Source organism: Rhineura floridana, chromosome 10, assembly GCF_030035675.1.
Source record: "Rhineura floridana isolate rRhiFlo1 chromosome 10, rRhiFlo1.hap2, whole genome shotgun sequence".
Lineage (NCBI taxonomy): Eukaryota > Metazoa > Chordata > Lepidosauria > Squamata > Rhineuridae > Rhineura > Rhineura floridana.
In genome coordinates, this window is record NC_084489.1 from 89,580,129 (window position 1) to 89,593,173 (window position 13,045).

Sequence of the window (13,045 nt, forward strand, 5' to 3'; positions counted from 1 at the left end):
CAAGGATTCTTTTCCTAAACACACATTTGGCTCATTTGTCAGATGAGTTGGCTGATTATGGCAATGGCTGAATGAACACCAACTGCAGGATCTGAAAAAAACCTTCTAAATCCAGACTGTGGCCAGAGACCCAAAGCAGAGCAGGAGTCCTCATAACAAGGCTAGTGGTTTGTCATGGATTTCATGGTGGTGCTGTGATTGGAGAGGAAAATAGAGTAATTACCTTCCTGTCTGTCTCAGAAAGGCCTGATCATTGCTGGATCTACATCCCCACCCCCTTAAGATGAGAGAGGCTATTTGTGCTTTCCACCCGAGCTGACAGGCCACAAGGTAAAATGTCGAAATTAAATGCTGTTAAATGCTTTACATTGCTTAATAAAAAGAATTCTGTGACTTCAAATAAGTAGATTGTTTACTTTTGGCATCTTTCCTACACATGGGCGTGCTCGGAGCTGCAAGCTTTTATACTAGCTTTCCGTGACAAACCACTAGCCCCCCTCATGCGTAGCTGGTCGTCCATCATCTCACCTTCTCCTTCCGTCCTCCATTTTCTGTGCTCCAGCTGTGTCCTCCTCCTGTCAAAAGATGTGGCTCTAGATGCTGCTCTTTTCACGTATTTTACTCACCTAGTTCCTTTCTCTCTCTCTAGAAACATGGGGGGGGGGAATCTAGTGTCCAATCCTTCCTGGTAGCTGAACTATTCTATACCCACAGCCTGTTCCCTCATATGCCGGATTTCCCATATTCCTAGTTCTGCCCCTTCGTATAATTTTAGCCTCACACTTTGATCACTCCTTTCACGACATGGTTGTCCTTCTTAAGTAATCCCTGGGGAGGGGGGGCAAGCCTACCATCTCTTCCCGCATTAGCAGTTTGATTACATCTTTCGCACCAGCATCACTAGCCTTTCCTTCACTTTAGACCAGGAAAAAGGACTCTTTGTTCTTGCTTTCTTATAGTGTGTGCTGCCACCACCAAAGGGTGATGTCCAATGCTGCTCCTACAGAGTAGACCCATTGAAGTTAATAGACATGACTAACTTGGGGCCATGAATTTCAGTGGGTCTCGTAGAACTCAGTTGGGTAGAAATTGTGCCTATTTATGGTGTGAGCAGCCCCAATGCCAACTTGGGATAAGGAGAAAAGTGCTTCCTTTTAATGTCAGGAGGGGCTAAAAGGTATACAACTGGACATATCACTTGGAAACAGCAGTAAGTACAGAACCTCAAACACAGAAATAACAAGACATCCCCTACGGATTCCATTGCAGCGGCACAGCTGTTTCACCTAACACAATGGTCTACCTGGGTGACACTCCTTGCAAGGGAAATTTCAGTTGCCACACAGCAATATTGCTTTTGCCAACCTGGCGCCCTCTCAATGTTTTGGACTGCAACTCTCATCAGGCCTAGTATCATATGGCTTTGCTGACTGGGGCTGATGGGAGTTATAGTCCAAAACATCTAGAGCAGAGGTTCTTAACCCATGGCCCATGAATCAGGCACAAAGAAAATCAATTTCCAATTCAACAAAATTAATTGTATTATTTATTTATTTTATATCCTGCCCTTCCTCTCAGAAGGAGCCCAGGGCAGCAAACAAACCTAAAAGCACTAAAAGCTCTCTAAAATGTATTGAAAACAAAGACTTTAAAACATATTAAAACATCTTTTTAAAAAACAGCTTTAAAAATATATTAAAAGCAATGCCAACACTGAAGCAGACTGAGATGTGGTCTCTACTTAAAAGGCTTGTTGAAACTGGAAGGGCTTCAGTAGGCACCAAAAAGATAACAGAGATCATGCCTTAATATTTAAGGAGAGGGAATTCCAAAGGATAGGTGCCACAACATGAAAGTTCTGCTTCCTATGTTGTGCGGAATGGACCTCTTGATAAGATGGTATCTTCAGGAGGCTCTCACCTGCAGAGTGCAGTGATCAAGTGGATATATAAGGGATGAAACAATCTTTCAGTTATCGTGGTGGCAAGCTGCATAGGGCTTAGCCCACCAAAACCAGAACCTTGAATTTGGTCTGGTAGCTAACTGACAGCGAGCAAGGTCCTTTCAGCTGCAGGGTAACATGTTGGCGATACCCTGCCCCAGTGAGCAGTCGTACCACTGCATTTCACACAGCGTCAGCTTCTGGACCAACTTGAAGAGCAGCCCCATATAGGAACACATTACAGATATACAGCCTGGAGGTTGCCAGTGCATGGACAACAGTGGTCAGGCTATCCCGGTCCAGAAACAGCCACAGCTGTCTTGCCCGCTGAATCCGGTAAAAGGCACTCCTACTCACTGAGGTCACCTGGGCCTCTAGCGACAAAGATGGATCCTGGAGTACCCCCAGACATGGACCTGCTCTTTCAGAGGGAGTACAACCCTATCCAAAGCAGGCAACTGACCAATCATCCAAACTCAGGAACTGCCAACACACAGCACTTCCACCTGGCTAGAATTTATTGGCCCTCATCCAGCCCACCACCAAGTCCAGGCACCGGTCCAGGGCTTGCACGGCCTCTCCTGATTCAGATGTTACAGAAAAATAGACCTGGGTATCATCAGCGTACTGCTGACACCTCACCCCAAATCTGATGACCACTTTCAAGGGCTTCATATACATGTTAAACAGCACTGGAGACAAGATAGTACCCTGCAGCACCCCACAGCACAACTGCCGGGGGCTGAAAGACAATCACCCAATTCTATTATCTGAAAACGACCCCAGAGATAGGATCGGAACCATTCCAAAACAGTGCCTCCAATACCCATCTCACCAAGTCGGCCCAGAAGGATACCATGGTCAATGGTATCAAAAGCCGCCGAGAGATCAAGTAAGAGTAACATGGTCGCACTCCCCTTGTCCTCCCAATAAAGGTCATCCATCAGGGCAACCAAGGCCAATTCAGTCCCATAACCAGGCCTGAACCAAGATTGGGATGGGTCAAGATATTGTTTCATCCGAGAGTACTTGCAATTGCTGCGCCACAACCCTCTTAATCACCTCTAAAGGGGGGGGGTTGTATGTATGTATTTATTAATGGGAGGTCTGTAGCTTTCATCAAATTCACAAATGGGTCTATGACACAAAAAGGCTTGAGAACCACTGATCTAGAGGGCACCAGGTTGGCAAAGGCTGGCTTTTGCATTCCTGGCAGTATTAACATTTTTCTCCAGCCATGGCTAGTGAATATTAAACAGTTTCCCTTCTGGATGCTGGGGCTTGGCAGTCATCTTTCTTTTTGGGTGACTGATTCCTGGGGAGATGTTGAGCCCTTCCCTTGCTGGTTCCTTGAGGCTGGGCATTCAGTGCTTTTCCCGTGGGAGAGTATCCCACTGTGAAGACAGTTTGTTTGAGAGGTTGGTTCTTCCCTTTCCAGTTGCCATGGAGAGATGGGCACAGCTCTCTTTGTATACACCTGGTCTGATCTCTGTACCAAGTACTTGTCTTCCAAGTGATGGGTGGATTGGTTGGTTGGGTTGTGGAAGGAGCAACCAACCTGTATCATACCTTGCCACGCTGCCTTGAAATTAGTCTTCCGTCCTGGACTAATCGGCTGCTTTTCCCCTGGCTGTGTGTCTGGGGAAGACAGAGCTAACTGTCCAGCCAGGAGGTGTTGTGCCTGCCAACAGTAGAGGCTTACCTGGAGTTTGCCTCCATTGGCATTCTCTGGGACTCTCTAAATTGCCATGGATTTTATTTATGTATTTATTTTGCTGTTACCACTTTCTCAATCGGGAACAGCAGTTAGTAATGACTGGTGTAGACTGCTGTCCCTACCACCCTAAGAACCCATAAAAACAAAGGATTCAGACTGCAAATGGCTATACCCATCTCCCATAGCAATAGACAGGGGGTCGTGTTAGGTAATAAGCAGGCAGCTGTCCCTTCCCTTTCTTTCTTGTGCAGTTAGGGGAAAGTTGTTCAGCGGCACTCTGTCATTAGGAGGGAAGCTCCGTGTCCTTGCACCCATTTGTTGCAGCTACAGCCCTGAAGTTCCTTTGGGCTATTTATGTTCAAAGGCCCCATGCAGAGTTTCTGTAAAAGGAATCTGAAATGCACAAGACACTGGGTTGTGGGGCACTTCCCTTTGTGCTTGGTACCCTTTCAACATTACTCCCCATGGCATAATTTCAGACACCCACCGCTAGCACTCTCATGTATCCCAAGAAAACAGTGTGTTGCTCTTCCCTTTCACATGTAGTGTACATAGCATTGTCATCTTCCAATGTGCTGCCTTGATGCTGCTGATATGCCTGCAGCTGTTGTGTCTCGACCTACAGCACAGCCTTGCACCAATCAGTGCAAGGGTGTGGTCATGATCTTGTTTTACAATCTCTGCACAATGTCAGTCTGGTGTTTAGCTTCATTAGCTTGGCAAAGAACAGAATTGAGCAGTGAGGCCATGTTAAGAATGGGAAGCCTCCAGTCTTGTATCTTAGAAATCTACCCTTGGATATGGTAGGAATTACTGTGTGTCGCAAGACACATTGTTTAAGCTAATTTCCTTATTGGGAGGGGTGTTGCCTTCCTTCCTTCCTTCCATGTCTCCCTGCAAGGGATAGCCACATTTATATTTTTCTTGTGAAGCTCTGATTATTTATTAAAATCAGCCACTATCTTATGACCCAATCCTGTGAACTTGTGCTGTAGCAAAGAAGCACTCTGGATCAAGCACAATTGCCCCAAAGCCAGTACACTGTTGCTTCCTGAAGCAGAGCAACGTCATCCTCAGTCTGCTAGGGTAGTTGTAATGGCCTTTGGCTACATGTAATAAAGTTTTATGACTAACAGACTGCCTGGGGTGTTTTGCAGGCCAAACATTTGGTCTTACCAACGGAGCAAAGCAGCTCTGTATGGACAGCTTAAGTCAAGAAAATGGGCAAACCTTGGCAGAGGCCATTTGTTCACTGAACCTGTGTATGACTGTCCCACATTCAGGCATAAATATAATGGTTCCAATGGAGTCAACTCTGCCAGGATGGCACCAGCCGTCTGAATTCTTGTAATTCTAACAACTTCTTTTTGCAAGCCTTGACTATCTAAAAGTAGTTGTGATTTTATGCTGTAAAACAAAGCCACCAGGTTTTCTGTTCCCTGTGGAATGCTCTATGAAGAAGTAGCGTAAGCTTTCATGTCGATGGGTGTTTAAAGCCCTTCTGACCTTGAAAAGAACAGCCTTCACCTTTTAGGCTGTGGGTATTGCAGCCCTCCTGATGACAACGCCCACGCCACCACCAACCCCCCCCCCGTAAAATAGCTTTCCTTTTAGAGAGCTGGGGGCAGAGCTGAGGCTCGCTGGCCTCGTCAGGTGCGCTTCTGCCCTCTTTGTCCAAACCCGGTGGGGCAGCACCTGGCTGCAGAGGGGAGGGCTTAGTCTCGGCCAAGTCCTCCCTCCTCTCTGCAAGGCCTCCGCGCGCTTCCCGCAGGTGCCCGCCAGGTGACGCTGTGGCTTGGCTCCTGCGCGCGGCGCTCCCCGCTCGTCTGCTCCGGGACTAAGTGCGGCTTCGGCGGCGCGTGCGTGCCAATTTCCCAAGATGGCGGCGTCCAGCCGGCTCCTGCTGCAGATGCTGTTCGATGGCGCGGCAAGGCCGCTATGCCGAGCGCGGCCCGGGCTGAGCGGCTCCCTGCGGAGGGGCCTGTGCGAGCGCGCGGCCGGGGTGGAGCAGCTGCAGCAGCCGGAGGACGACGACGAGGGCGACGGCACAATGGGCCGCCAGGGTGAGCCGAGCGCCGGGTCTCTGCGGGCCGGGGGCGCAGTGGCGGTGGGGATGATGGCGGCGGGGCGCAGGACAGTTCTTTCGCTGGTGCACAAGCACTTCCTTGCCTGATCGCGAGGCTTCCTTTCAGGGAAGGGGTGGGGGGAGGTGCCCAGACGGCGGGGTGCGGGGGGGTTGTGGGGAGGAAGCCCCCCGCCCTCCTTCCCGGAGTGTTCCTCCTTTGATGCGTTAGGTGGGCTTCGGTGCTCTCCTCTGCCCTGCAGGCGGCCCGGCATTCTGGTGCGGTTCTGATGGAGCTAGACGCGCTCAAGGTCACGCGTCCAAAGAGCTGTCTCGGGCTGAAAGAGGCGCCGCGCGTGTGCTGGTAGGCCCTGCTTCCCCGGCAACCGGGGCCTTTTCAGGCTCAAAAGAGGATCCCATAAACAATAAGCACTGGGGGATGCTTTGGGGGTCAGGAAGGTGGGCAGGCCTTCAGCTTGCCGGGTCTTCTTTCCAGAACCCCCAGCTGGTCTGCTGGTCAGAGCCAAGAGCGGCTAAGGTCACCCAGAGCCTGGGAATGGAGCTGGCGGAGCGTTCACGCAAAGGTCCACTCCCTGGTTCCTGTCCCCCCAATTTCAGTACATTGGAAGTCATTTTAGTGAAAATGTTACTTTAGCCATTTGCAGATTGTTTATTTAGCATTTAGACTATTTCTATACCCCTTAATATATAAAAATATCTCTAAGTGGTGTACAGAAGACTAAGACATGTTACAAAAATACACAATAAAACCGTTAATACAAATTACTAATAAATATAGACGAATATCCATTCCTTCTCCCCATTCAACACTGCTCAGGTCTCTGAGGCTCCATGCACCCACCCTGGCTCTCATCCAGGGCTCATAGAAATTCACAAAACACCTCCAACAAAGAGGACTCCTGGGATCTGCTTACATCCTCCTAGTGTCTCACTCTAGGTTTGCTTTTATGACAGCACTACAGCAGATAGAGTTTCCTCAGGCTGCCCACAGGTGTGTCCCATTCAGCTGCACTGCCCACACCCAGTTCTAGGCTACAGCAAATTTAGTCTGGCAAGTTTCTCAGGGGGTCCAAAAGTTGGCATATAGGCCACCCCTCCACTCAACAGTTCTTTCTTTGGCCTCTGAGATGTTCTTTCTGGGAAAGGAGCAGATTGCCCAGAGATCTACCAATGTGTCCCAATCTACTATCTGCCTACTCTTAGAAGATTTTGAATAAAAGTATCCTTTAGAGGAATCCAGAATCACATTTGAGGAGTAGAACTGAAAGAACCGTAGTCAGTTTCATAAACAAACCAATATCTATAAAACTGGCAATTAAAATATGTGGCTATGGGTATAAAAGAAACTGATAAGATCATCAGACCTAACAGCAATCAGCTCTCCTTTGAGCAAACCTTCTGTGTCTGTGTGTTATCCTCCCAGTTCTCATCTGTACATGTGCCCAGTGTACAGTATACACAGCCTTTCTGCTTGTTATCATTTGCAGTCTTCTGACAGACTTGCTCCAAGTCATGGATACTTTCTCTAATGTTTCTTAACAGCGTTTAGTGTTTTCACCTGCTCTGCTTTAACCTGTGAGTTTACAAACAAGAAGTTGCTTCATACTGAGACAGATTATTGGTCCATGTAGCTCAGTATTGTCTACACTGATTGGCAGTGCCTTGCCAGGGTTTCAGGCAGGAGTCTCTCCCAGCTCTACCTGGAGATGCCATGGGTTGAACCTGGGACCTTCTGCATGCAAGGCAGATGCTCTACCACTGAGCTATGGCCATTCCACATGTTTAAGGAAGGCATCACATCTAATGAAAAGTCATTGGGTATTTGTCTAGGAGTTTGAAGTAGTAAAAATACCTGGTTACTGGGCTTCCCTTTTACCTAGTTTTGGTTGTGGTTGGGTCTCTTCTCCAACTGCAAAATACTGTATGGGTTTAATGTGCCTTTTAAAAATTGCTGTGTATGATAGTTTCTGCATATTGTTTTCTGTGTTGTTGTGTTTTGCTCTTCTTACTATATTTTGTATGTCACCTTGAGACATTTATGCGGAGAGCAAGATGATGATGATGATATGTTTGTGTAGTTTAAGAATGGCAACTCTTTGTTGTGCTCATTTAAGACACATAAGTTCTGTGTCATTTTATTAAGGAAAAGGTACATATTTGGGCTTTTCTGAAGATAGAGCACTTTTGGCCACAGCATTGCACCACCTCAAAATATTTGAACATTTTAAAGATGTCAATCATATAGTGGTGAAGAAATGATCTCTAGCTTTTATTAGAACAAAGGCCTATTTGTGTGCCATTATTACCTTGACTACCTCAAATATGGGTTGAAACGCTTGAATATTACCCTTATTCTAATTACTCACAAAACGTTGGTAGTATTTTGTGGTTAGAACCAGTTTAAACATTTATAGGGTGCGTTGTCAATGAGCAGTTTTTACTGCATAAGCAAAGGAGAGGAGTGTAAAGATTTCGAAGTACCAGATTATTTTTCAGCAGACACCCTGTGTTAGGGCACTGCCATATACAGAGTCAGACCATTGGTCCATCCAGCTTAGCATTGTCTGTACTGCCCAGTAGCAGCTCTCCAGGATTCCGGGCAGGGGTCCTACTTGAAGATGCCAGGGACTGAACCTGGGACCTTCTACATGCACGACCAATGCTGTACCCCTGAGATAAGCTCCGCCCTTCAACACACACAATTGTAGGGTACAATGGTAGCAACTTATTTCGGTGAATACACTTATTGGAACAAAATATTCCTATGTGAGAATAGGCAAAAGACCTGTTTGAATGGCAATGGAAATACAAGCAGTGGACATCAGGAAAAACTTCCTAACTGTTAGAGCCATACAACAATGGAACCAATGACCTAGAGAGGTAGTGGGCTCTCCGGCACGGGAGGCATTCAAGAGGCAGCTGGACAGCCATCTGTCGGGAATGCTTTGATTTGGATTCCTGCATTGAGCAGGGGGTTAGACTGGATGGCCTTACAGGCCCCTTCCAACTCTACTATTCTATGATTCTATGAATATATATAAATTAAAAGGCATAAATCTGAAAACATAGTCTGAGATTTGAATGTAACCAAAACTTAGGGAATGTGCTGCCTTGTGGTGTTAGGTCTGTCACCTGTGCCATCCCATTTTGTACTGAACATTTTCTTTTTTTAGTGGAAATGTGTTTTACATTTCAGGATAATCAGGGGAGGGGATCTAATTAATTTTCTGTTTGACAAGCTGACTTCTGGTAAATCCTATTTTTCTAATGCAAGTCTAATCAATAATAATCATCCTATTTTTCTACCCACCAACATTCCACATGGTTGTCCGCAAACCCCACCCACCGTTCTTTGGGGTTTCAGGCTGCATACAAGAAATCATTTCACGAGGATGAGTTGCTTCTTGATCCAAACCTTGACTTACCTCCAATCAAGCTGGTTAAAGAATAGTAGAAGGGTGGCTGTTTCCAACTTTTTCAACAAAGAAAGCATTCTGATCCATAAATATGGAATCAATGGGGGATGATGGCTTAAGCCGTAGCACCCAGTAAAAAGCCGTTATCTCCTGTGGGAGTGCTCCTTTTCCCCATCTGCCTTCCGTGTTGTTCAGAGCAGGGTTTCCCAAAATGGTTGATACTGACCTCCTTGTGTTGCTGGGACTGTGCAGGGGGTGATTGAAAAATGCCTGGATGGAAAAGAAGTTTATGAGGTACACTATAATCATCATCATCATCATAAAAAGAATGGTGAGCCTCAGAAATAAAGGGCATAGGAATATACAGAGCATACCTCCCTTGCCATTATATTTAATACGATGGCTCCATACTACAATTGTGTTCCTTATTTTTTACATTTTATGATTCCTAGTGATGGTGGTTGCCAATTAATAAATTATTGTTTTTTATTTATTTAATTTATATCCTTCCCTTCCTCTCAGGAGAAGGATTATATATTGATATTTCTTGACTTCATTTCATTTACATTCCTAAGAATTTGGGCTGGGGGTTGATGGCAACTTTTACGCTCATCACAGAGTCAGTGAACTCAGACGTTTGGGAAACCCTGAGATAGAGCAACATCTGAAGCAGACTCTGCTCTGAATGCCTCATACTTCAGAGGCCGGGTTGGTAGCTACAACTCACTTGGTTTTCTCGCGTTGTCACCTATCCCCTGCAATCTCCCTTACTAGAGAGGGCCAGAAGACCCATTCATTATTAGCTTTTGCAATCAGTAGAGATTTTAACTTCAAAAAAACTTTGATATGAGCATCCTACTGCAGGGCTTGTTTTATTATTTGATTGGTTGTTGTTGTTGTTGTTGTTTAATTGCTGGGTTTTATTGTCTTTCAGTTTCAGTTGGTCACTGTTCTGTCTTTAAAAAGCAAAGGTGGCTGTGTTGGTCCATAAGAACAATCTTCAAAATCCACAGTTAGAATTGTGGCAGGTGCTCTTAAGTTCTCCAGAACTTTTCATCAGGCAATATGTTATGCAAACCAGTTCCAAAATGGAGATTGCAAGCTGAATCTGGGTTAGGAGACAGACTTTATTTCTCAGAGATGTGGAGTAGTCGTTGCTTCTTTATTCCAGAATTTTAATATCTATAGCATCTGGGCTGAGTTGGGTAAGATTACTTAGCCTGCAGTCTCTGTCTTGGAACTGAGCCTATATCAAGGGTAGGGAACCTCTGGCCCACAGGCTTAATGGGGTACACCAGGTCGTTTTGGCCAAGCCACACGTCTGATGTCAGGTGTTGGCAAATAAAAGGCAGCTGGGCCAAGGGGGGCTTCTGAAGCACTTATGATCAGCTGGGCTCCAAAGCACAGCACAGGACTCTTTGCAAGCACTTTTGAAGTCCCAACAATCAGCTGATGGCTGGTGCTTCAAATCCCCACTTGACCTGACGTGATTTGGGGCCAGGGAGCGGTGGTAGGGGAGTTGAGGATCTGGGTTGCCTGACAGATCCAGCTCTCCATACCTGGTCTATAAGCTGACCTCATGACTACTTCATCAATCGAATTTTTTGTACATTTTTATTTTTCCTTATTCCCCTCACCACCCGCTTTGTGTAACAGCTTACTTTGTTGGTCCCAATAGCGGGGTTTCCCAACTGCGGGTTTTAGAGTTTGTTCTGTATTTAAATTTAATTATGTTTTATTATTGGTTTCCTCTTGAGATCCTCCTTGAGGGCCCAGCTTTGTCCAAAGGTTGGGATATTAATTCCCTACAATGTATGGCACCATTGCTGAATTTTTAATGGCAGTGTCTCAGCATTCTGTCCTGGTACAAAAAAGAAGTTGCTGTTTTGTGAGGGTGTTGGGGGTGGCATTAAACACAGAGGGATATCCTTCTGTTTAAGCTCCGTTTTCTTAAATCTTTCTTTATTCTGGATCTTTTTCCTCTTGTTTTCCTCTTAGATAGAACAATGCAAGTAGGTGAGTCACTTCCACTTTCCCTTCTCCGCGGTTGGCAAGTCTAGCGGCTGCAATAGCTGGTGTGCTTTTGTGTGTGTCTCCAAAGGATTGCTCTCTGTAATCTGCTGTGTGACAACTCTGAGGATGCTTTAGCTCTGCTTCCAGCTCAAACACCGGAGCTAGCTAGATGCGTGTACAAAGTGATTTGAGCAAGTGGAGTTCTTGAAAAAGAGGAGCAGTTGATGCAATGCACCTTCACCACACATGGAAAGCTCACTGTTATGTTAATCAGCCTCCATGGGGGGTAGCTTAGCTGTAGATGTTTTGATAGGGTGCCTCTTTCCTGGTGATTCATACCCTGATATATAGACCTCAAGGCAGAGCCACTTAAATTCTGTGTATTCTGCCATCTGCAAAATCGGACGTTGCTGACCTCACGTGGATGGTACAGCCATTGTATGTTTCATTTATCCTGTGAAGTGTTCTTGCATTGATAGGAAGTTAATCTCCACCCCCACCCCACTGTTTTTTTTCAGATTCAAGAGATTTGTTGAAGGAATTTCCCCAGCCTAAAAATTTGCTCAACAGTGTCATTGGAAGAGCACTTGGTATATCTCATGCAAGAGACAAGCTGGTATATATCCACACCAACGGGCCACGGAAAAAGGTAACCAGTGCTGAATGGCCAGCGAACAGTGGCCTAGGATGGTTCAGGGGCAAGCAGTTAAAGAGAGTTCTTAATTTCCAATCCCTGCCTCAGAACCGTTGTTCTTTCTCACTTTTGAATTATCCACAAATGTATAGAAATTTCCTGTTTCCAGATAATAGTGGAAATACGTGGACATTTGCAGGAAGCCTCGTTCCAGATCTAGCTATGCCCACTCCCACCCAAAGACACCAGGGGAATTCCCAGCCAAACTCTGTTTGGCTTTCCCCTGGGGATATCAACGTTTTGTAAGAAAATCCTCCTATGGGACCAGGGAGACAGAAGCCACTTCCTGCTGTTTGTGACAGTGGGTGTGGAGAGACAAGCTGAGAGGAAGTAAGGACTATAGCTCAGGGGCAGATCATGGGCGTTTTATGCAGACCATTTTGCGTTTGGTACAGCTGGAGAAAACCTCTCACCAACATCTAGAGAGCCAAAAGTTCCCCATTTCTGGATTACAACAAACTTTTACAAAATATTTCATTTGTTCCCTGTGAGTTCACCTTCAAGCCATTGGTTGAGCTGTCATGAACCAATGTTTATGAAAAGCCTTCAACATCAGCAGGCAGAAATTGGCAGTAGAACTATTTATTATTGATTTTATTTATCAGTCTTCTATCTCCAAGGTGATCAAGGCAGCATAGGTGGTTCTCTCCTGCATATTTACCCTTTCAGCAACCCTGGAAGGTACTTTAGGCTGAGGATAATGGTGGGCACAAGACCACCCAGTGAGCTTCATGGCTAAGCAGGGGTTTGAACATAGCTGTCCCGAGTTCAACTCTGACACTCCAGCCGCTCTGCTTGCCCTGGCTGTCTCTCGGAGTCTCTTGGCCTGGCTTTCAGAATGTTGATGTGTAGCTTCTGCACAAGATTTGCTCAAACAGTTTCCAAATCGCATGAAGTATTGGTTCCCCTCTATTCAGCACTGGTTAGGCCTCATCTTGAGTACTGCATCCAGTTCTGGTCTCTGCACTTCAAGAAGGATGCAGACAAACAGGAACGGGTTCAGAGGAGGGCAACAAGGATGATCAGGGGACTGGAAACAAAGCCTTACGGGGAGAGACGGAAAGAACTGGGCATGTTTGGCCTTGAGAAGAGAAGACTGAGGGGAGATATAATAACACTCTTCTAGTACTTGAAAGGTTGTCACACAGAGGAGGGCCAGGATCTCTTCTCGATCATCCCA

At 46.1% G+C, this 13,045-nt stretch overlaps 1 protein-coding gene across 4 annotated transcripts in view; it reads left to right on the plus strand.

Annotated features, from left to right (window-relative positions):
• Positions 1-13,045, plus strand: part of DHX30 (DExH-box helicase 30) — a 42,464-nt gene that overhangs the window by 5,486 nt on the left and 23,933 nt on the right. For 2 of the 4 annotated variants that reach the window (XM_061587777.1, XM_061587780.1), the window contains exons 1-2: positions 5,397-5,722; positions 11,690-11,820. In XM_061587777.1, the coding sequence (XP_061443761.1) occupies positions 5,539-5,722; positions 11,690-11,820 (315 nt within the window). In that variant the 5' untranslated portion in view covers positions 5,397-5,538. Of the gene's footprint in view, positions 1-5,394; positions 5,723-11,689; positions 11,821-13,045 lie in introns of those variants that run through there. The other 2 variants (XM_061587778.1, XM_061587779.1) reach the window with 2 other exon arrangements.